At 46.1% G+C, this 25,246-nt stretch overlaps 1 protein-coding gene across 5 annotated transcripts in view; it reads right to left on the reverse strand.

The window, feature by feature from the left end:
- Positions 1-24,742, reverse strand: part of ARIH2 (ariadne RBR E3 ubiquitin protein ligase 2) — a 37,724-nt gene extending 12,982 nt beyond the window's left edge. The window contains exons 1-7 of one of the 5 annotated variants that reach the window (XM_083601802.1): positions 24,649-24,742; positions 14,421-14,767; positions 8,246-8,313; positions 6,599-6,662; positions 4,501-4,648; positions 3,511-3,632; positions 1,221-1,330 (exon numbers count right to left, since the gene is read on the reverse strand). In XM_083601802.1, coding sequence (XP_083457928.1) covers positions 1,221-1,330; positions 3,511-3,632; positions 4,501-4,648; positions 6,599-6,662; positions 8,246-8,313; positions 14,421-14,669 — 761 coding nt within the window. In that variant the 5' untranslated portion in view covers positions 14,670-14,767; positions 24,649-24,742. Of the gene's footprint in view, positions 1-1,220; positions 1,331-3,510; positions 3,633-4,500; positions 4,649-6,598; positions 6,663-8,245; positions 8,314-14,328; positions 14,768-15,324; positions 15,503-24,484 lie in introns of those variants that run through there. The other 4 variants (XM_083601803.1, XM_083601806.1, XM_083601805.1 and 1 more) reach the window with 4 other exon arrangements.
- Positions 24,743-25,246: the final 504 nt, after the last annotated feature.

Consider the following 25,246-nt stretch of genomic DNA (forward strand, 5'->3'; position numbering starts at 1 on the left):
AGAAACCAAAGCGCTGTTTCTGATTGGCTGCAGGCTCCTGCAGCCAATCAGAAGCCACGGAAGCCCCGTCAGACATTTGGGTTCCAAAGAACGTTCTCAAACCAGAACACTCACTTCCTGGTTTGCGGCGCTCGGGAGCCAAAACGTCCAAGCAACAAGGCATTTGGGATCCAAGGTACGACTGTATTGTAGTAAAATACTGCTGTGTTCCTCAAAGTCCTTATAAGCAATTCTTTACCCTACTTTTATTCCATCCCCCTGGTGACAGTTCACTCAGGATAGGTTATTTGAAGACTGTGCCATCCAATCAGGGAGGCTTGATTGTGAATAGCCATCATGCACTCCTGGCAAATTATTTCTACTGTAGCAGAGGGATGGGGAACCTCAGATCTGGAGAACCAAACACAGCCCTACCTGGTCCTCAAGACTCTCCCAGGTTACACCACTCAGCAGCCCTGCTCCATGGCTTCTGCCTGCTTTTTCTGAGTGCTTTTGCCTGCTTACGATGTGTTACTGAGCTGCAATAATGCCTCCGGTTTGTCTGGATGGAGGCTGACAAGATGTGTGGAGTTTTGGGGGCTGGAACGTAGTCGATGTGGTACAAAAGACAGGAGACACATCCACTTTTGCTCCTGGCCCTGCCCAGGAGGTTTACCATGAGGGAATGTGGCCCTTGAGCTGAGAAAAGGTCCATACCCCTGTTGTAGCATCTTCTTTGGGTGTTCATTCAACGCTCACAACTTTAACGGGGATTGTCTGTAGTTCAGTGGCAGAGCACATACTTGGCATGAAAAAGGATCCAGGTTCGATCCACGGATCTCCAGGGAGGGCTGAGGAGGACTCCATTCTGGAGAGCCGCTGCCGGTCAGTGTCAACAATAACAGAGTTAGAAGGACCACCGGTCCAACTTGGTGTAAGGCAGTTTCCCGTAACCCTAATAAATCAATTTGGCCAACCATTGACACTTCTGCCTTAGAGGTAGCTGTGTATAGCTGTGTTTGCAAGCTTCTTCAGCCACGAGGGACACTTCCAAAGCTCGACTGGAGAAGCAATTTGGCATGGGTAATTTGATCTCACCAAGTCTTATTTTCATATACTTTGCATTGGATGGCCTAAGCAGCTTTTTTCAAGTCTCCCTCTCTGGACTATTCCGGTCCCTTAACTAAGGAAAACTCATGCCTTGCTGTCTTCTGCTCACAACTCAAGTTTAATTTTCTTACCAGAAAACTTCATTGCATCGATTGCACTGCACTCTGCGAGCTTTGGGCTCCTGTACCTGTATGACCATAGGGCAGTCTGCGCCGGGACAGAGCTGCAGCTGGAAATGGCTCTGCAAAGAAACCCACCACAAGCCTTTATTAGAAACTGGCCCAGCTGAGAGGGAAGGAACCATTACTTCTGATTTATCATGTGTAAAAAGGTCCATCATATCATATTGGAAATCTAACCTATGGAAGACCCAATGTAGGTCCTTGGTATCCTTGTGGAAAAAAGGGTGGAAAATTCTCCTGCACACTTCCAAGAAAGATAAAAAAGCTTCTTTATGTGCCCTGGCAGCCAGTCTGATCCATACATTATAGTTACACTGTTTTCTTCTAGCTGCTTTATGAAGCTGATATTATGCCCTTATTTCTTGCTACAGTTGTTTATATATCATCCCTTGTAAATTCATTCAAGAAATTAAACTGATTTAAACAACTCCAATTCTTCTCTTTATCAAGTGGAAGAAATAATCAAGAAATGGTATTTAAATCTCTTGTGGGGGTATAGATCCACTGCATTTGCTTTCTTCATGTACATCAGTGGTTTGGGGTTTTTTTTTTAGAAAAACAAAGCCTAAACAAGGATTTTTTAAAAAAATACAGTGGTGCCCCGCAAGACGAACGCCTCGCAAGACGAAAAACCCGCTAGACGAAAGGGTTTTCCGTTTTGGGGGCGCTTCGCAAAACGAATTTCCCTATGGGCTTCCTTCGCAAGACGAAAGCCCATAGGGAAATCTCCAGGACAGCGGGGAAGCGCAGTGCGTCTTCCCCACTGTCCTCGGACCTCCCGTGAAGGCTGGCGGTGGGGCGGAGAGACCTCCTCCCCCCGCCAGCCTTCGGAAGGCTCCTCCGAAGGCTGGCGGTGGGGCGGAGAGACCTCCTCCCCCCGCCAGCCTTCGGAAGGCTGCTCCGAAGGCTGGCGGCGGGAGGAGGTCTCTCCGCCCCACCGGCAGCCTTCGGAAGGCTGCTCCGAAGGCTGGCGGCGGGAGGAGGTCTCTCCGCCCCACCGGCAGCCTTCGGAAGGCTGCTCCGAAGGCTGGCGGCGGGAGGAGGTCTCTCCGCCTCACCGGCAGCCTTCGGAAGGCTGCTCCGAAGGCTGGCGGTGGGGCGGAGAGACCTTCTCCCCGCGCCAGCCTTCGGATGGCTGTCCTGAAGACTTGCGGTGGGAGGAGGGTTTTCCTTCCCACCGCCAACATTCAGAATGCTGTTCTGAATGTTGGCGGTGGGGAGGAAAAACCCTCCTCCCACCGCAAGCCCCGGGAACAGAGGAGAAGCGCTGCGCGCCTTCCCCTCTGTTCCCGTACCTGTCTTGAAGGCTTGCGGTGGGGAGAAAAGCCCTTCTCCGCACCGCCAGCCTGGCAAGCGGTCTCCATAGGAACGCATTAATTGATTTTCAATGCATTCCTATGGGAAAACGTGCTTCGCAAGACAAAAAACTCGCAAGAAGAAAAAACTTGCGGAACGAATTAATTTCGTCTTGCGAGGCACCACTTTATAAGGAAGCCTTGATAAAATAAAGAGACTGGATAACTTCATATTTTACAGTGGTGCCCCGCAAGACGAATGCCTCGCAAGACGAAAAACCCGCTAGACGAAAGGGTTTTCCGTTTTTTGATGCGCTTCGCAAGACAAATTTCCCTATGGGCTTGCTTCGCAAGACGAAAACGTCTTGCGAGTCTTGCGATTTTTTTCGCTCCCCCCCTTTTTCTAAGCCGCTAAGCCGCTAAACCGCTAATAGCACTAATCCGCTAATAGGGTTGCTTCGCAAGACGAAAAAACCGCTAGATGAAGAGACTCGCGGAACGGATTATTTTCGTCTTGCGAGGCACCACTGTATAGTGATTGAGTAAAACTGGAGCACTTGGCAGCTAAGTGAATCTGTCAGGATAGAGGACAATGAGTTTTAATGAAATGATGCTAATTCACAGAAATGTATTACAGTGGTACCTCGGGTTATAGACACTTCAGGTTACAGACGCTTCAGGTTATAGACTCTGCTAACCCAGAAACAGTACCTCCAGTTAAGAACTTTGCTTCAGGATGAGAACAGAAATTGTGCAGCTGTGGCGTGGCAGCAGCAATGGGAGGCCCCATTAGCTAAAGTGGTACCTCAGGTTAAGAACAGTTTCAGGTTAAGAACGGACCTCCAGAACGAATTAAGTTCTTAACCCAAGGGACCACTGTATGTGCATTTCCATGGCACTGAAGAACACGCAGAACACCCTGAAGGTAAAAAAGCAAACAATACCTCAATGTAATCCCTGAAGAGGTAGCGTCTGTATTTGTCTTTCAGCTCCTCGCTAGGTAGCAATGGAAACACAAAATCTTCTGGAGTCCGGAGCAGGCAGTCCTGAGCCATGCAGGAGACACCTGTTTAAAAAGCCAGAGGAGCTATTGCATGTGACGACCTCATTACTGTGTCACCAGTGACAAAGAAGAAGATGATGATGAAGAAGAGTTTGGATTTGATATCCCACTTTATCACTAGCCAAAGGAGTCTCAAAGCAGCTAACATTCTCCTTTCCCTTCCTCCCCCACAACAAACACTCTGTGAGGTGAGTGAGGGTGAGAGACTTCAAAGAAGTGTGACTAGCTCAAGGTCACCCAGCAGCTGCATGTGGAGGAGCGGGGAAGAGAACCCGGTTCACCAGATTACAAGTCACCGCTCTTAACCACTACACCACACTGGCTCCCGGTTGCTGATTTGATACTGGAATGTCCCTCTTTTCCTTAGGACATCCCTATTTTCATCAGAGAAACATTGGAAATTATGGTAGGCTGTCCGCGAACCCGATTCACCAGATTACGAGAGTACCGCTCTTAACCACTACGCCGCACTGCCTTATGTTTATATTCTATCTCTCTCTCTCTCTCTCTCTCTCTCTCTCTCTCTCTCTCTCTCTCTCTCTCTGTCACCAGAAGTAGTGAACCAAGAGAACAGAGAAGACTGAGACAGTTGACTGTATGACTGAATCTGTAGGTGGAGACCAGAAAGTTACAGAAAAGGCTGCGTGGGACTTACCGATGTCCCACAACAAGTTCTGCAACTGCTGGGGTGAAAAACATAAATGCAACTTAAGGCATTGGATCAGCCACGCTCCATGTATCGGGGGTTGGAGGGTCGCAGGCTCCCCACCTCTGCTCACGTAAGATTATGAAAGGATTTTAAAGTTGAAAGAAGATAGGAGGGAAGAGACATGTGAAAGGGTACAGAAGGGGTACATTGCTCCAAACTCACCAACTCCGACTCCATCCTTGACGAGAACTGTACAGTGCTGCTCCCAGCAGCTGCGGCAGAACTGGTGCTGACAAGCCAGAGACAACAAGTTTTCCTTTCGGACAAACTGCATACACACCGCGCAGTGCTGGGAGGAATGTACCATGGCCTGGGATTCGGAAAGGGGGAAGGGAGGGAGAGAAGGCTAAAATTACTGACAAGAGCCCAAACTGTAGTTTGCAGCAAACCGTCTGGATGACTTGCGATGTTTCATCCTACGTGGGAACTGGTAGCAAGAATGGAACGAAATGCAACACACTGTAGTTTCTTGGGATGCATTCACACTTCGCTGGCTCGTAGATTACTGCACCCATTTACTTTATGCTGTTCACATGTCACTCTGAGCTTCTGACAACTGCTTCTTGCTGTTCTTTTCAGAATCGATTTAACGGCTATCCCCCAAGGGCTTGGCCAAATGGGAGGATGAATTAAAAATAGGGTGAACGACAAACTAGGTTTCACTCTGTGGCCAGATCAAAGAGGGAGCCATTTCTTTACGCTGCTCATATTACAGAATAAATCAGCAGCAAGAATGATTGGAAGGGGGTATTCCTTTATTAGCTAATCCTCAAACTCAGACTTGATCATCAAAGAGTAAATATTGCAGCAGTGATAATTGGATCAGATAAAAACATTGGAGAAACAGTTGTAAACAAGCATATCAACAAAGCCACCAACTCATTCATTTGACAACTCATTCATTAAAGTTATGTGGCCTATATTAAATGCATGTTTATTAGCCACACATCTCCAGCTCATGTTTGAGACTTTGTGCCCAGTTATATCTTGTTGATCTACCAAACCATGTTAACAAGTCTCCAGCATTGGATAATATACATGGGCTTCTACATATTGATACACTTTTATTGATAGAAATGTATGTTAAGTGAGCTTAAGTACATGGAATCTAATTGTGATCCGTGGAGACACTTGTACCAGTTAGGCCCACTTATCTGCCAATGGCAAAAGAAGCTGTTCCTCTCAAGAGTCTCTGGATTTGCAGTTTTCAGCAGTTGCCTTAATTACATCAACACTGCAGGGTAGCAAGTGGACAATGGATCAGCTATTGCAACAACTATATTCCACCATGTTCTAAAAAATAATAATATTGTTCTACATCAGGGTTGGGGAGCCTTTGGCCCTTCCTGATTTTGGACTCCAGCTCCCATCAACTCCAGCCAGCACAGACAATGTTCAGGGATGATGGGAGTTGTAGTCCAGCAACCTATGCAGGTTCACAGGTCCCATCATCTCTATAGGGTAAGACACGTTGAGAGCAACTAAATATATTTCAAGTAAAAGGGGAGAAGCAATACAAGGCCTGATCTTTTGGACAGTGAAGAGCTGAGCAAGCTGCTCAGCACAGTATTGGGTGCTTTCTGTGAGACAGTAGGGCAGCGAGGCTGGTTTTGATCTCAGGGCAATTAAGTACATTACCAACAAACTCATTTATGGTTTGGAATGTAGCTCAAAAGAACCCTCCAACTTGCACATCCTGTTTAGAGCACGAGAGAGCTACATTTCTGCTCACAGAATTCCCCAAGATGTGCAAATGTCCCAACCGCACTTGTAAAAAGGTTAAATCTATGAACCAGAAGCTTATCTAATCCATTTTCCAAGTCAACTAGGTCAGGTTTTTCCTAATCACAGAGAGCTTTCTGGATACACAAGACCTTTCTGCTTGAAAGTGAAAAAGCAACCTCTTTCCAGAGCTGGTAGCTTGGTTAGCCATACTAAGTTCAGGGTAACTTTCAAGAATTGATGATGATACCAGAGAAGTAATCCTTTACTATGCAGCTTAAACCCTACATATCCTGGCCACCACTGCTGTACAACTGGCAGCTGAAGTGCATTTGACTGCTTTCTGCGGCAAAATCTGAGAGATCCGACCAGATCCAAAAGGTCAGGATCATAGCTTTACGCCAGAATTTTATTACTGAACCCACAAGAGCAGCACTGCATGAGCCAGCAGAGAGCAGGCAAGGAGGCAAGAACCAGTCTCTGGAGAACTATACAAGGAGTTTTAGCATCAAGCATGCCGGAACAGTCCGTTACTCACGTGTTTGGATGAGGCAGGCTGAACTCGTGCTTCCACTAGCAACTGGACAGAATTGGACTTGTGCCTGAAGGAAGAGTTAAAACTTCAAATCAGCACAGAACCATAGCTGCAGAGCTGATGAGCTACAGATTTCAGCGGGAAACGTGCAGAATGCCGCAGCGAGGCTCCTTACGGGGTCCTTGCAGCAGGATCACATTCACCCAGTGCTTTACCAACTGCACTGGCTCCCGGTGGAGTACAGGGTCAGGATTAAGGTTCTGGTTTTGACCTTTAAAGCGCTATGCGGCCTAGGACCCACGTACCTACAGGACTGCCTCTCCTGGTATGCTCCGCGGACGACCTTAAGGTCCACAAATGACAACATTTTGGAGGTCCCAGGTCACAAGGTGGGTAGATTGGTCTCAACTAGGGCCAGGGCCTTTTCAGTACTGGCCCCGACTTGGTGGAACGCTCTGTCACAAGAGACTAGGGCCCTGCGGGACTTGACATCTTTCCGCAGGGCCCACAAGACAGAGCTGTTCCGCCTGGTTTTTGGTTTGGACTCAGTCTGACTCTTATGTTTCCCTCCCCTTATGGTCTTGATTTATCGGCTATTTTTAAAATGAGGCTGCATTTTAAATTGTGTTTTAACTTGTATTTTAAATTGGGTTGTGTGTCCCCCCCATTATGTTTTTACTGTGATTTTATTGATGTTAGCCACCCTGAGCCCGGCTCTGGCCAGGAGGGCGGGGTATAAATAAAAATTATTATTATTATTACTACATTCATAATTTTATTCACAACCACCAAGGAAGGCAGGTCATTATGATAAACAAAGTATAAGGTTGGGGGGGGGGAAATCCTGTCCCAAACCAAGGCTATGCACGAAAAGGCTGATTTGAAAATTTCAATTTATGTGAATAGTAGTGTATTCAGCATCAAATGCTAATGAGCAAAAGCAGACAGATTTGCAACCAATTAAATTTGTGTAGAAGTATAACTGAGATACAATAGGATTTGGCATTAAGATCAGGGCACCAGGGAAGTTTTTTTGTTTCAGTGAGGCTTGTATGATCGTAAGATTGGTAAGCAACAATTATTTATGTGCTTTATTAGCTGAAGTGTTTATATTATGGCTGTAGTAGCTTTTGGAGTATTTTTATATAACTTTTATTGTATTAATGAAATTTATTATTTATATCAGCAGGGCCTTATCGTTTTAAAATGTTTATAGGCGGTATATTGAACACATGTTAATTGTTTTGTGTGTTTGGCCTTACAGCAAAATGTATATACACTGATGAAGGATATATTTGGAAATGGGTGTTTTATGCTAGCTATTCACATAAACTGAATTTTCAAATCAGCGTTTTTGTGCACGTTTTTGATTTTTTTGCTTCAGCCTACACGTGTACCCCTTGTTTTTTGTCCAAACCAAGGCCAGCCAATGAACCATATTCTTCATCAGCCATGGATCATTATCCTTTTTTTCAATTTTCAAAGTAGCCAACATCTGCTCGCTTGAAAATTAAACCCCAGTGTGCAATACCAAGTGTTCATAGGATTGCAACTCTGGAAACGGCTCAAAGAAAAAGAAAATATGACACTCCAAGGGCAGTGAAAAGAAAACCACAGTAGCAATGCTCCACAGCTTGAAGACGTGCTTACCTTTCCAAAATTTCTGAGATTTGCCAGTGGAAGCTAACTAATACAAGCTTAGCAACTGCATGGGACACCTAAAGAAGGAAAGGAAGGGGAGAAACCAGATTAAATTAACGTGTCAAACACACGTGCTGAAAGGACATATCTGCCTCCCATATCTACAAAACAAGGCCAATTTGTATTTTCACAATGCTACCAACATTCTCCAGGAAAAGCAAATATCTACCCCTCTCAAATGTTCTTCCCCTTAGCCACCATGTTACTTAGTTTTCCACTTATGTCTCAAGGCCAAGAACAAAAGCATGGGAGGGATTCAACTAACGGGTCACACTAGCGCAAGGTTTCCCAAACTTGGGTCGCCAGCTGATTGCGGACTACAGTTCCTATCATCCCGGGCAACCGATCCTGCTAGCTAGGGATGATGGGAGTTGTAGTCCCAAAACAGCTGGAAACCCAAGTTTGGGAAATCCTGCACTAGCAAAAGCCCCTTACTCCAGATTTGATAACTGAAATATTGGAAGAATTATGCAAGCAGAAGAATGCATTTCATAAGGTTGACTGTGCCAAGCAAACTTAATAGCTCTGCCCAAGACTCCATTGATTCCAGTGACATTCAAGGGAGAATTAAGTACTCTGCAATGGGTGGTTTTAAACAGGCTTCATATCAAAGTGTACCTGCAGGGCTGTATCTGCACAGATTTGGGAACCAGCTCCTCTCATAGGAGGTAGGTGCCTGCAAAACTGATTAGCAGGAATTAATAGGCAATGGAAGAAGTTTTTGCTTCTTCAGGTTCTTCCTCATGCACTGAAACAGGAACAGGGCCCTGAGAAACGTCACTGTGGCTTCTTTTAGTTCCTCAGTCTCCTTACAGAAAAGCACCCCACAACTTGCACCTCAATTTCACACTCAAAGCCATTCCTCCCGGTTTCTCCAGATGTTGCGACATTCAGAAGAATGAGTAACTAAAAATTACTCCATTTAATACAACCCATTGGTATGAATTTTTTTTTTTTTACTTGTAACCACTATCAGCAGCAATTCACAATTCAAAACTAAAGATTAACTTGCAAACTGTTGACCATGTGGGAAAAGGGCAGCCATAAAGATGAGCAGCAGCTGAGTGACTGGACACATGTTGGTTTTTATTATTATTATTATTATTATTATTATTATTATTATTATTACTACTACTACAGTGGTGCCCCGCAAGACGAACGCCTCACAAGACGAAAAACCCGCTAGACGAAAGGGTTTTCCGTTTTGGAGGCGCTTCGCAAAATGAATTTCCCTATGGGCTTCCTTCGCAAGACGAAAGCCCATAGGGAAATCTCCAGGACAGCGGGGAAGCGCAGCGCGTCTTCCCCACTGTCCTTGGACCTCCTCCGAAGGCTGGCGGTGGGGCGGAGAGACCTTCTCCCCGCGCCAGCCTTTGGATGGCTGTCCTGAAGACTTGCGGTGGGAGGAGGGTTTTCCTTCCCACCGCCAACATTCAGAATGCTGTTCTGAATGTTGGCGGTGGGGAGGAAAAACCCTCCTCCCACCGCAAGCCCCGGGAACAGAGGAGAAGCGCTGCGCGCCTTCCCCTCTGTTCCCGTACCTGTCCTGAAGGCTTGCAGTGGGGAGAAAAGCCCTTCTCCGCACCGCCAGCCTGGCAAGCGGTCTCCATAGGAACGCATTAATTGATTTTCAATGCATTCCTATGGGAAACCGTGCTTCGCAAGACGAAAAACTCGCAAGAAGAAAAAACTTGCGGAACGAATTAATTTCGTCTTGCGAGGCACCACTGTACTACTAATACTATCAGCATTTGCCAGTTGCTTTATACAAACTAAAGGCTCAAAGCAACTTAAGATAAAATGCAAATAGATAAAATCAGTTAAAAGCTGGAAATTTTTAAACACAATGTCCAATAACAAAACTCCTAAAATGCTCAAGCAACAACACAATAAATAGGACAGGTCCTACCCCACCCTAGAGGCTACCTTAACTACCAAAAGTCTGGATAAATAGAAATGTCTTAGTCTGGTGGTTTGGGTGCTGTTGTGCAGAGACAGGTTCCATAGGGCAGGATCCAGCAGTTGCAATATGTTCCTGTGCTTCCCCCGCTCTCCACATGCTGCAAAGATCCAACTGCTGTGAGACAAGGTTTTTACTTCTTGCAAATCCACAAGAGTAGTAGCCTTAGGGATCCATGAATCAAAAGAGAAGTAGGATGGATTTTGAGCTGCCTCTGTACACTTGTGGCTCATTTCCCCAAATCAAACAAGGAGGAAGTGGAAGGGATCAAAGTAGCTTTTGTGCAAATAAAGCTACGCAAGATTGCCCGGTAAGTGGTGACCCCGGGGAAGAGGCTCAGGTCTTCCCGATAGCACTATATTCAGGCTTGCCAAGGAAACAGACTAGACATCCTGATACTTTGCCTTATGAGACATTAATTTTTTCTTTATGCAGAGTGACCACAGCATACCAAAACAAGGGCTAAGATAATGGAAAAAGGAAAGAACAGATCTCTTTTAAATGTTAGAACAAGGATAATTGTTGACCTTGAGGGACGCGGGTGGCGCTGTGGGTTAAACCACAGAGCCTAGGACTTGCCAATCAGAAGGTCGGCGGTTCGAATCCCCGTGACGGGGTGAGCTCCTGTTGCTCGGTCCCTGCTCCTGCCAACCTAGCAGTTCGAAAGCACATCAAAGTGCAAGTAGATTAATAGGTACCGCTCTGGCGGGAAGGTAAACAGTGTTTCCGTGCGCTGCTCTGGTTTGCCAGAAGCAGCTTAGTCATGCTGGCCACATGACCCAGAAGCTGTACGCCAGCTCCCTCGGCCAATAAAGCGAGATGAATGCCGCAACCCCAGTCGGTCATGACTGGACCTAATGGTCAGGGGTCCCTTTAACTTTACCTTAATTGTTGACCTTAGGGGAGGCCAACTCGACAAGGACCCTTAAGCAAGTTCATCTAACTTGATTTCTGCCTAAAAAGTATAGTGAAACACAGTGTCTCCAGCTCCAATATGTGCTCACTGCTTGTGAGGGAAGCCTAACTCTCGTCTGCAGAGCCTGGGCAACCATCGATTCTCCCCAGCTGCCTTGCCTGGGCTCTGCATTCTGTGTTTTAAAAGTTCCAGGTTAAAAAGTCTTCCTAGTTCCCAAGTAAACATTCTTGTGGTCACCTATCCCAGAACACCTCACTATGAAGGAAAACTTATTTGGCCTTTTCTCAGAGTCCAGGTTATGAGGAAGAGGCAGAAAAAGCTTTAAGTAAGAGGGGTGGGGGGAAGCAAAAGGAATTGGGATGTGGTTGTAGGGGGAATAATGAGCTGGCTCTATCACTGCAAAGAGAAAGATAGGGAGGGCATTGAGCAGCAGCAGCAGCAAAGCATTTGTGGTAGCTGTTGGCCAGACCTGCCAAGATGCTGATGCAGACCCTGTTTCCAACGTGACAAATAAAGCAGCCAACCAAGGCAGGTCTCTGAAGGACCAATTTGGCAGCACAATACACTAGAAGCAGTCACAAAAGGATTAGCTCAGGATTATCAAAGCTGTTTAGGTGGCCATAATCACAGCACGGTTTAAGCACTGCTAAGAATAATTGCTCAAGGTATCTAAGGTGACATAGCGGTAATTGCAAAGCATGACACGTTTGTAATTAGAAGGCTCCCTGGGTTCAATGGAGGCTGCTCATATAATGATATCCAGAGTATCATTTAACCAAAACGGGAAGTGAGCCTGGCTAAAAAGAACCAACTCCAATTAATAGAGGCTTCGCCTTCACCTCTTTTTGGCAGGCTGGAGAAAAGCAAGACAGCACACTAAAATCATTCCCAGAGTTACAACTGCTTGATTTCTTCGCCGTGAATTGCCTCAAACTTGGCTTAGCCGAGAAATATAACCTCTTTCCTGCCAAAGGGAATGCAGCTTGACAATGCATTTGAAGAGCACAATGCCAATTAAGAATCTAGGTTATTTCCGCTGTCAAATCTAGATGGCAGTTCAAAAATTGAGGAAGGAGACCCCTGAAAAAAAAAACAGCTTCTAAAGAGCAAGTAAGATTCCACAATGAAGCTATGAACTTTAAGTGTGGAAGTGGGCCATGCATCTATTAGCACACCTTCAGAGAATTCAGAGCTCCACTGTCCTTTCCAGGAACATCAGGCACTTAATGTGAGCATACAGAACAAGACTGCCGTTCTCAATTACCGGTATGTCTTGATGGCTCCCTCGGCCTATAGAGCGAGATGAGTGCCACAACCCCAGATTCGTCCGCAACTGGACCTAACAGTCAGGGGTACCTTTACCTTTAAGCTTCACATAATTTATTGTGCCCAGAGTTTCATTTGGTTCATAACTCTTAGACTGGTGAATATTAGGTGAGGTTTCAAGTGTCTATAATGCTGTTAAAAGATGTGCGACAGAAACCTATTCTGTGCATTACTTTCTTGGTGATAAGCATTGTTGGTGGCTTTAAGTTCACGGTAGTCCATTACTATGTGTCACGATTATGCCAGATGGCTTGCGCCAAGTGTCAAATGCTGGCTTCTGCTCAGAAATTGAACTCGTCTCTGAGCATCTGCAAAAGGGCTTGAATGCTTCTAGATTAAGGCTACTGCCCAAGCATTATTAACCAAATACTTACAGATTATTGTTCTCTTCCCTTCAACACACATAGAAATTGTCTCCCCCCCGCCCCCCGAGGAGCAATTAGTCACTGGTACAGCAGCAGGCAACAGCGCCTACCTCTAACAATCCATTTGTCATGGTAATTATAGGATTTCAGGAGTCCCAGTCTGCTTCTCCTGAAGTCTATGATTATTTCTCCTTAAGATGCACAACACATTATCAAATTGCTGAACTGGAACTTTTAATGTGTCTTTTCTCCATGTACTCACTTGGAATCTATTTTAACTCCTCAGTTATTTGCATATCATCTTGGGCTTCCTCTTTTGCAATAACTTCTGGGGCCAAATGTGCATTGCAGAAGTAAGAACCAATTATGATGCAACAAAGAATTACAAATAAAGTGTTTTCCAGTTGCACTGAGAACTCTTAAGCAACCCAAAATAAAGCTCAGATCAAGAGCTACCATTTTGCTTAATGCAAGCTAGCACAGCAAAACACTTTGCCTTTTTTATTCTAGATTTCATCCCGGGGGAGCAGCATCGGCATCACTGACACACAGATCCAGAACTGGCCTCCACAGTCACTTATGGACTCACTGTTAAAACCATGTTTATGGAAGACAATCTTACTCGACTACGAGTGATCGCCGAAGAAGAAGAAAACAGCCAGTAACTTCAGGCTCACAAGCTACACATCATCCTTCCATTTTCCTAATGCCCCTATAAATGATTTCTCATTCTGGTTTGGCCCAGCTTCCCCATGCAATATGGCGAATGTGGGAGCTTGGTTTGACAGATCTCTTAGGACAGGTGCAACTGACTTTCTTTCTTCTTTGAGATGCTTTGCAAAAGAAAAGGGTCTATGAAAGAGATAATTATGTCAGCAGTTCACTAGAGTTTATACCAACTGCAATACTGCATTTTACAGCAGTCATTTTAGAAAGGACTGAAATGACAGTGGCAAGGGAAGAGGAGATGCGTTTGCAAAGATGTTACTACAGATAAGGAGATTAGCATTGAAAGACCATGGGAAGAAAGGGGAGCCACAGTATGAACAGTGACTAAAAGGGATAGAAATCCTACCCCAAATCCCATTTGACCTTAAGCCTGGAACAGACACCACCACAAAAATATACAGCACTGAGAACTAGAAACTTTTTAAAACAAGAAGTGTTAAGTCAGGCACAGGCAAACTCGGCCCTCCAGATGTTTTGGGACTACAACTCCCATCATCCCTAGCTAACAGGACCAGTGGTCAGGGATGATGGGAATTGTAGTCCCAAAACACCTGGAGGGCCGAGTTTGCCTATGCCTGTGTTAAGTACTAGGAAGTCAGTAAAGGAGAGTTCAGCCATATTTGGTGCCTACGAGTATTAAAGCACTTGTGCTCTGTGAAAAGGAGCACACACACAAAGCGAAACTGGAAACACAGCCACCCCAGATCCACAGCAGTTTTGGTCATTTTTCACTTACAGCTCTGATGGCAGACCAAGCGGTTCAAGTTTTCCTTGTCCGTTTTGCAGCCTTAAAGGTGCCCCTTCATCGCATGCCACAGTGCTGCTCACCTTTAATGCAGAGGCCAAGCTGACCATGTGCTCATTCAGGGTACTCTCCGATTCCTTGTAAGTCAGGCAGGTAAACTGATATTCCTCAGGGTCAAAGGCATCTGCTCCCTGTTGCTCCACGTCATTTGCCACCCCCTCATAGTAATCCTCAATGTCCCCAGGTTCTTCATCCTCTTCCTCCTCATCACAGTTTGGATCATAGTCCTCTTCGTTGCTGTCAGAGCCCTGGCTGTTCATGTCCACAGACATCTTAGTGCTCAGCCAAACTGCGGAGCAGGAGAGTAACGTCCTTTTTCTTTTTCAACAACTCTTATCGCTCTTTTGACTTCATTTGACTTCTCTGGCTCCTAAATTTGGGGCAGGGGAAGGGGGGGGGGGGAAAGGAAAATATATGAGTAAGTTTAATGCCCACAAAATGCCTGCAAATAGCCAGACAAGAACAACAGAATTCATATGGGGGGGGGGGCAGGGCGGGAATTCAAGAAAGTTAAAATAGTAAGTAGCGATGTTCATAGACAATGAAGGCAGACCACTTTTTTTGTAAGACGCTGAATGATTATTATTCCTATGCCCAGGTCGCTTCAGGAGTCATGTTCAGATTCCTGCTCCATGCCTCACTCCCCCTATTCAGTCTACCTCACAGGGCTCCAGCTGCTGCAAATCTGAGTGGGAAAAGAACTGCAACAGACTTTGTACTCTGAAAAGTGCCACAGAAATATATCCATCTTCTGTTTTAATTGTGCTAATTTGTATTTGTTTCAGTCTGTACCTTGTTTTCTAACAGAGAGAGAAAATCAGCTTACGAAAACTAAAAACTGTACACTACACCATACAGATGCAAACAGCCCAATTTAAAATAATCAAAACATAACAAATCTTAACAGCAGACATTCAAATTGCCCACCTAGAAGTGTTGTGGGTTTCCAGTATTTCAGCTCTCATTAAATTATTTCACAAAGGACAAAAAGTCCTTCTAAAGGTCTTCTAAACCTAACTCCACTTATGATCCTTCTAAAGGAGTGGAGAGGGCTGCCCAGAGGCACAGTGGGGGTCATGCGTCTGACTGTCTCTCATCGAAAGATCTGCAAAAATGGGGCGAGAACACAACGGAGAAAGCATTCCTTCAGGCCAAGTACGCATAACATTATGGATCAAAATTAACACTTTGAGTAAAGGTAAAGGGACCCCTGACCATTAGGTCCAGTCGCACATGACTCTGGGGTTGCGGCGCTCATCTCGCTTTATTGGCCAAGGGAGCCAGCGTACAGCTTCTAGGTCATGTGGCCAGCATGACTAAGCCGCTTCTGGCGAACCAGAGCAGCGCACGGAAACGCCATTTACCTTCCCGCCAGAGCGGTACCTATTTATCTGCTTGCACTTTGATGTGCTTTCAAACTGCTAGGTTGGCAGGAGCAGGGACCGAGCAACGGGAGCTCACCCCGTCGCGGGGATTCGAACCGCAGACCTTCTGATCGGCAAGTCCTAGGCTCTGTGGTTTAACCCACAGCGCCACCCGCGTCCCTTAACACTTTGAGTAGTGCTTCAAAAATAAGTGGTGCAGCTCACTGACGATCAGTGCAATATGGCACGTTTAGCCCAATCTCGTTAACAAACTAGCCACTGCATGCTGGAGTGGTTGAAGTTCCTCAACAGACTTCAAAGACAGCGCTGTGTCAAGTGCATTACAGTGTGTCAGGCTGGCTCTTCCTAGGGGGCAGAACTGGTGTAGCTGAATAAGGAGCTCCTGACGACAGCTGCCCAGTGTGCATCAAGTAGAAACGCAGACTCCAAGGAGCTCCTCCAAGCTGAAAACCTGTTGATGCCTACTTGAGAGGAGATAAGGCAACCTGTCAAAGATGGCTTGTACTTTAGGAGGAAGGCAATTCTACCCAGGACAGGTTGTCTACATGCTTCCAAGTTGACTGGTTACACCCCTATCCCTAATGGCCTGAACTTCAGTTTGATGCAGCACTGGGAAACTGGATCTGACCACAGGGCTGGATCCAGGATTTATTTTTCATTTTTTAAATGTCACTTTTAATTTGTATACCACCTTTCTATATTGCTATACGTAAGGATTCCAATATCTCACAATTGTTCAAATAAAATTCATTTTTACTTTCTTTGCATCTCCTCTCCATGGTGTTCTGTACAGTTCTCTACCACCTGCTTCCAAAGGTCACTTTTCTGCAAAGGCCTCTCTGAAGTACCACCCCTTTTCAGACTGCCTGCTACCAGGTTACCCTCCCCAAACTTTCGCACCTGCCATTTACTTGCCTCATCAGGATGATAACCTTCTTGGCAAAAATTGCACCTCTATATAACTAATGGTACTAAATTCTACGCAGAAGCAGTGACAGTGCATAACTCAGGTTCCCATGACCTTTTAAAGTGTCACCATCCCCTTGCTTCACAGCTGAAAAGCAAGCGGGCTGAATTAATAGCTGAATGGTGAAATGGAGAGATATGCCTGCCTCTTGCCCAAGAACTGAAAGATAAGCACACCAAAAGTTATCACATTAACACATCAAATATTCCAAGCTCAGAAGGCAGGAAATTATTAGCAAAGCAACTAATGCAGACCCAGGCTTAGCCCCTAATATTATCTATTTAAAAGCACACTAATCCTTAGGAGATATCAGAATAGCTAAAGGCAGCATTCTATCTACACCTATATTTACTTACTTACTTACTTACTTACTTGTCTATTTACATTTGATTACTGCTAGCAACCATGACTAGAGGCATTCTCTAAAGAGCTCATCAGCAAAATGAGCAAATCATGGCTTTAGCAAGCTGAAACTGACATCTTCTGATCAACACAATAAGTAAATCAGAATTACTGATTAAGGTGCATAAAATAGGCCAGAATTAAGTACTACACTTCTCTCAGACTGGTCTAGTGGAGTATACACTCAGCTCCAGTCTCAGAGTTGGTTTACATCCATAAAAAAAAAACCGTTTAGCTGCAGGAAAACACAGTCAAATATCAAACACAATCTGATTCTATGCATGTTTACTTGGAAATAAATACCAGCTATTTCAATTAGATCAGGAAAATGTCCTTATGATTGCTTCCAGAGACTCTCTAAACTCCATATTACTTCTTGGCTTCTGATCCCCAATAATCCTCAAGGCAACTTAACAAGTTACACTGGATAACATAATGCACCCATCTGACTATAAAACCATAGCAGGGACTTTCCTATACAAGGCAGTAATATTCTATTATATTTGCCTAAATAAAAGCTAGTCCATCACACACACATTAGAACCTGCACTTCTATTTTAATGATTCACAACTGTAAATTAGCCAGTAACTGTGAGAAATATAGCTATAAAATTCCAGAATGCAAATCACGGGGAGAAAAATCTCAGTTAACTCATAGTATGTCCCATCCCTTAATTTTATAGTATGTTAGGTAGGTATTGCGGTCACTCCAACATGCATTTGATTTGCCCTGTCCTGAGCTCAGCCAGCTTCCTTCAGCTTAAGAGAATGAAGATCAAAAGATAAATGCTAAATGACCACAAATTTGTTCAAGTACCCTCAAAATGTGCCACAGCCAAATCCTTTATATCTGTCTTGCAAACAGTAAAAAGGGTAAAGGTACCCCTGCCCACGGGCCAGTCTTGACAGACTCTAGGGTTGTGCGCTCATCTCACTCTAGAGGCCGGGAGCCAGCGCTGTCCGCAGACACTTCTGGGTCACGCGGCCAGCATGACGAAGCTGCTCTGGCGAACCGGCACCAGAGTAGCACACGGAACGCCGTTTACCTTCCCGCTATAAAGCGGTACCTATTTATCTACTTGCACTTAAGGGTGCTTTCGAACTGCTAGATGGGCAGGAGCTGGGACCGAACGACGGGAGCTCACCCCGCTGCGGGGATTCGAACCACCGACCATGCGATCGGCAAGTCTTAGGCGCTGAGGTTTTACCCTCAGCGCCACCCGTGCCACCTTGCAAACAGTACTAAGGAGATTATCAGTCCCCTTCCTCACTCCCACTCATCCAAGTTCCTTCTCTTTTCCATCCCATTATTACAACCACAATTAATCAATTCCCTATGGCAGGGGTCAGCAAACTTTTTCAGCAGGGGGCCAGTCCACTGTCCCTCAGACCTTGGGGGAGGGGGGGCTGGACTATATTTTGAAAAAAAATATGAACAAATTCCTATGCCCCACAAATAACCCAGAGATGCATTTTAAATAAAAGGACACATTCTACTCATGTAAAAACACACTGATTCCTGGACCATCTGTGGGCCGGATTTAGAAGGCGATTGGGCCGCATCTGGCCCCCGGGACTTAGTTTGCCTACCCATGCCCTATGGGGTTATCCTCATATTACCTACCTAGGAATAAAACTGTGGACTTACTCCATGTGAGAAAGGTGGAGAGGGAAAAGTCCACATACATACCCTATAACGACCTAAGAACAGCCTTGGAGGATGAGGTCAAAAGGCCCACCTAGCCTAGCTTTGTTCTCAGCATGACCAGCCAGGCACCTATGGGAAGCTCATAGGCAGCACATTAGTGCAAAAGCACTCCACTGCCTGTGACCCCAGCAAATGGTGTTCAAAGGCATACAGTGGTACCTCGGGTTACATACGCTTCAGGCTACAGACTCTGCTAACCCAGAAATAGTACCTCAGGTTAAGAACTTCGTTTCAGGATGAGAACAGAAATCGTGCTCCGGCGGCAGTGGCGGCAGCAAGAGGCCCCATTAGCTAAAGTAGTGCTTCAGGTTAGGAACAGTTTCAGGTTAAGAACGGACCTCTGGAACGAATTAAGTACTTAACCCGAGGTGCCACTGTACTGCCTTCAAGACTGGAGGCAGTGCACTGCCATCATCCTTAGTAGCCACAGATAGCCTCGTCGTCCATAAATTTGTTTAATCCCCCTTTAAAGCTTTCCCCATTTCACTACATCTTGTGGCAGCCGATTCCACAGTTCAACTGCGCGGCGTGATGCCGTTCTTCCTTTTGCCTGCCTGGAATCTTCCACCATTTCGCTGGCGAGATTAATCTGGGGACTCTAGCATAATGAAAGAGGGGGAAAGACTACACATTGTGTCTGATTTGTACACCTTATTCCTAAAGGAGCCCCAAAGGTTGTATGTAACCTTTCATTATAGTAGAGTAGCTCCAGCCCCTTGATCTTGGTTGTCCTCTTCTGAACTTTCCCCAGCTCTACAAGATTCCTTTTTAAAAGCACAGATATGTTTCTCACCTAGCCTTTAAGGAATAACTAGTTCTGTTTAAAGGCAGGGGTGGGGAACCTCAGGCTCAGGGAACGAATGCAGCCCTCCAGGCCTCCCTATCTGGTCCTCAGGACTCTCCCCAGGCAGAGGGAGAGCATGGCCTACAGACCTAACATTTGCACTTGTTGTTCTACCCACTGCTAGTTCCCCACCCGTGGTTTAAGGCTAAAGAACTACACATAGGTTAGAACTACACATAGAACAGCATTACATCAAGCGCATACATTACTCTTTCTCTGTGGCAGTAGATATTTGTCAGAAAGCAGAAGAAAATGGAGAATTACTAGGTTTTAGTATCACTCGCAATCATTGGTTACGGCAGTGGTTTTCAACCAGTGTGCTGTGGCACCCTGGGGTGCCTTGAATGATGGTCAGGGATGACGGTCTGATGCCCTCTCACATCTCTGCCTTCCAAAGGCTGGCGTGGCTGTTTGTTGCAGCAGTCCTGGCTACAAGGTCCCCAGACAGATGGTGCCCCTGGCGCTGGCCAAGGGTGAGGAGAGATGGGGAGGCTGAGGGAACACTCCACAAGGGGAAGTGTTTGAAAATGGGTGAGGGGCTGCCAGCTCCACAGGCATGGGGGGACATAACTGGGCTTCTGAGGCTTGGAGCACATTTCCCCAGAGGGGAGCCACAGAAAGAATATACAGTGGTACCTTGGGTTAAGAACTTAATTCATTCTGGAGGTCCGTTCTTAACCTGAAACTGTTCTTAACCTGAAGCACCACTTTAGCTAATGGGCTTCCTGCTGCCACCACGCCGCCGGAGCACGATTTCTGTTCTCATCCTGAAGCAAAATTCTTAACCCGAGGTACCATTTCTGGGTTAGTGGAGTTTGTAACCTGAAGCGTATGTAACCCGAGGTACCACTGTACTCCCAAGCAATCTGTTGGCAAGTGGCTGTTCCTCTTTTTCCAAAAAACACAAGACACGGGGCTTTCTTCCTCCCTAAAAAAAAAGCTCAACAACTTCACCCTGATCACTGCCAGTTTTTAATCCTGTGAGTAGATCACAGTCTCTTGGGAGTGGGCCACCCCTGGTATAAACTTATGGAATATAAAGGGGAAACATGAGAGAAATTTCTATTCAGGCTTCATGCTGTCGTAGAATATTGATTTTTTTTTTTGTCAAGAGCATACAACAACGGCAATACTAGAGCTGAAATTTTAACACACTACTAAAAAGGCCAACTTACATATGATTTTCAGAGGCAGGCACTCTGAAAAAAATTAGAGCAATTGCCAGAGGAACTAGTAAACATGGAAACATTATGTGGGAAGGTCAATTACATGGGAGAACAAGTATTTAATACAATCCTCAACAATCCTCATTTTCTAGTAAAAGAATATTTGGATGCTTTCTCCCTTCAGAATCCAAGCCTCTTTCAATCCTTTGTTAGTGAATAAAATTCTGTTGTATAAAAACTCATTATGCCACACTCTTTAGTTCATATAGTGCCCTTATCCTCGGAATGGTAAAACATTTAAGATGACTGAAGTACTGCAAAGTGTTACCCATACACGACTACAGCAACCACATTGTCTTTGTAGTCTTTGGAATGGTGTGGCAGTAACAGCCTCCATCCTCTTGGCCTGGAGACTGTCACCTGCTGCTCTGCTTCCAAATCTGATCTGGGAGACAGCTACTGCCAAGGTGGGGTTGTTGTTTGTTGAGGCCAAGACAGCCAGAACTGCCACCGCCTTTGGCAAGAGAGGAGGTGGTTCCATCAAGCCCTCTCATGTGAGGATTCCAATGCTATTAAGTCAGCTGCTTGAGGAACTGTGTGCCATCCATATCTTTTGGCCTGGACACTGTCGCCTTCTCTGCTCCCACATCTGAGCTGGGTGGGGAAGAGTGCTTCCTGGGGAAGGACTTCTCTTTATCAAGGGCAAGACAGCTGGCATAGGCAAGAAGTTGCTGCTCTCCTGGACAACCAGAATCTTCACAGACAGAACCATGTAAGTGCATTATAAGAACTTGTGCTTGAGTTTGCTTTCCCTGCTCTCTCACATTCTTTTTTCCTCATATGCCATGTCTTTTTAGATTACAAGCCTTAGGGAAGACATCATCTTATCATTGGCTAAGTCAGTTGCTCTAAGAGCCTTTGTGGCTAAAGGGAAGTGAATAAATGTCTTAAATAAATAAAATAAGAATTAATTGGTCAATTTCCAGGATTCTACATATTTTGTAGATTCCACAGGATTCTACTAAAAATTACAGCCAATGTTTATTTACATGAGAGACAGTCAACACAGTGTAAGGGGACACAGGTGCCCAATACAGGTGGCAATTATTTAGCACACATTCAGTTGATGTGTCACCACTGGCACATGGGTCATTTTGGACCCAGAAGAGGGCAGAACAGGCTTATGTGCACTCCCCTGATGCACACTGGGGCCAGGAACACAACTCCCACACAAATCAGGGGTAGCCTGTACCAGCATTCTCCAACCTGATGTAATACTAAACATCTGGAGGGCACCAGGTTGGAGAAGGATGCCCAATACATTCACATCTGAATTCTGGGATCGGACACTTCCCCCTGCTCCAAATCAGTCTCTTGTCCTGCACCTGTTTGTTTTCATTACTGTCAACAGTAGCCGCTAGGAACTGATTAACTCTGTACTAGATTCAGTTGTCTTAGGCAAACTGTAGTGTGACATGAATTGAACCAAGGAATTCTATTATTATTATTCCCCACATTGGTAACAGTGGTTCAACATCTGTTCCCAAACCTAGGTATGCCGGATTAGGACATTAAAACTATTGCAATTATTTTGCTACAACAACTTGACTCGCATAGTGAAACAACTACAGAGAAACTTCATTTTTTGAAAGGTGACTGATCCTTTGGATGTTTTGACACAGCTTTGACATGCAAGATCAGTTCAATGTGTCATGGAGAATGTACAAAATTTGTGTTGAGCACTTATCTACAGTATGAAATGCCCAGTTTTAAAAGAAGATTATACAATGCCTTCAGGAGACGGAACTACCCATTAATGCTATATAGATCCAGAAATAATTTGCTACAATTACGAGCCTTAGTCCAAAGCTACTTTAAGTAATATCCACGCACAAGGGAAATTTTCAACCAGAAGCAAATAATTACATGACTCTTGAGAAGAAACAGTGAACCTGTGACTCTCCAAATGATGTTGGACTTCAGCTGCCATCATTTCCAGCCAGCATGGCCAATGGCCAGGGATTATGGGAGTGGCAGACCAGTAACACCTGGAAACCCACAGATTCACCCCCCCCCCCCGTAATATAACTCCTCACTAAATCAAGAGTATTCCTTTCAGAACAGGGACCACCTAACAGAACAAAAGCAAAGCGGCTTGCTCCGTAGCAACCTATCCCTTAACTACCCAAGTCTCAGCAAATTATGCAAATGTGGCTGGGACCACAGACTTAGTGAAGATGACAAAGCCGTCTGTATGGCAGTTAACTATGCTCAAGAAGCAAAGCTCACACATTCAAACCTGCCTAGCCAAAAGCTTCCACTTAGAAGTGCCTTCTGTACCACACCGCAAATGCTACCTGTACATACAAAACGTAAAAGTTAAATACATTTCCGCACAGACCCCCCTCCACTGCTAAATACTCTGTGGTGATACCCTTCCCCATCTTATGGACAGTTAAATGTAGACTGTATGTCTTCCGCAATACACATATTTTGCTTCCTTCCAAAAGGTATTACAGTGGTACCACGGTTTACATACGTTTCAGGTTACATACGCTTCAGGTTACACACTCCGCTAACCCTGAAATAGTACCTCGGGTTAAGAACTTTGCTTCAGGATGAGAACAGAAATTGTGCTCCGGCGGCGTGGCAGCAGCAGGAGGCCCCCTTAGCTAAAGTGGTGCTTCAGGTTAAGAACAGCTTCAGGTTAAGAACGGACCTCCGGAACGAATTAAGTTCTTAACCCGAGGTACCACTGTATTTGCACAACCTGTACGCGGACTCACACGCAGGTGGCACTACTTAAGCTTCAGCCTACTCCGGCCTGGTGCCATCCCAGATGTTTTGGACACACGTGGGTGACGACGGTAGGTTGAGGGAGGCCAACTTAAAACGTTTAGCACCCACTTGCAGAAATACCTAATGCTAGAGCAGCCACTATGATGCCGAGGCAGGTGCGGGGGATGGGGTGGGGAATCATTTCGCATGCGAGTGGTGGTGGTGGGAAGGAACACAGAGCATGGACAAAGAGGCAGCTCCAGCACCAATAACCTACAACGGACCTCTCCCACCATTCCCCTCCCCATTTTCCCTTTCTCCAGGGAGGCTCAGGAAGCGCCCGAGCGCATAGCCTACATTCTTTGGATAATAATAATAATAATTTTTATTTATACCCCGCCCCCCCCTCAGCCAAGGCCGGGCTCAGGGCGGCTAACAAGCAATAATAAACACAAGTAGAAGGAATACAACTTAAAAACAAGATTAAAATACAACATTAAAATATGATGAAGCTGGCAGGGCCAAGTGGGCTGGTCCCAAAGGCGGGGGCGGGGGGAGAGAAGGTTTCGCCCACAACACTGCCCCCCACCCACCCGCCTGCCTGTGGCAGTGGGGCGAGCGCCGGGACCCCCTCGCTGCTTCCCGTGCACTCTGCACCCCTTGTGGGTCTAACGGGAAAGGACCCCCCCCAAAAAACCCCGCACCCCAAGCCCTGAAACTCACCCTCAGCCCCCCCCCCGCCCAAAGGAAGGCGGAACCTCCCCCCGTTCGCCCTCCCCTTCCATGTAAACAAGGCCCGGCTCACCCCCCCTCCTCCTCCTCCTCCTCTGCGCTCACCCAGAGTGAGGGGAGGGCGGCGTAGAGGCCGCAGCGGCCGCGGACTCGGGGGAAAGCAGCTCCCGCAGCGGCAGCGAGCGAGGCGGGGGGGGGGCCGCCGGAAGAGAGCCGGGGAGGGAGAGGGAAATGGGGAGGAGAAGCAAAAGAAGAAGAAGGAAAATCACCTCCCCTCGGGCTCCTCCATTGGTAGCCGGGCCACTGTGGCCTGCGCACCGGAAGCCCCGGCCTCCGGCCTGGCGTCACTTCCGCCGCCGGGGAAGAAGGGGGCGGGGGCGGGGCCGAGCGTCCGTGACGTAGGAGCGCCCCTCAGGGGATTTAAAAAAACTAAAGGCGGGAACGAGCCATTGTGCGGGGTGTCCGCGGCCTGAACTATTGACGCGGGTGGTTGAGGAGGAGGGCGCTTTCTCCACTCTCTCCCAATTTTTCCTCGTGATAAATTGGTCTCATCCTCCACGAATTGCAAACATGGGAGAGTCACCAGTTCTGAATTCCCACCTCTGCCACTTTCCGTTTTAGTGATTTGTAAGCTGCTCTGGGTAGAGACATCACCTTGCCAACAAAGGTCCGTATAGTTAAAGCTATGGTTTTCCCAGTAGTCATGTATGGAAGTGAGAGCTGGACCATAAAGAAGGCTGATAGCCGAAGAATTGATGCTTTTGAATTATGGTGCTGGAGGAGACACTTGAGAGTCCCATGGACTGCAAGAAGATCAAACGTATCCATTCTGAAGGAAATCAGCCCTGAGTGCTCACTGGAAGGGCA

Source organism: Podarcis filfolensis, assembly GCF_964270895.1.
Source record: "Podarcis filfolensis genome assembly, chromosome: 2".
Lineage (NCBI taxonomy): Eukaryota > Metazoa > Chordata > Lepidosauria > Squamata > Lacertidae > Podarcis > Podarcis filfolensis.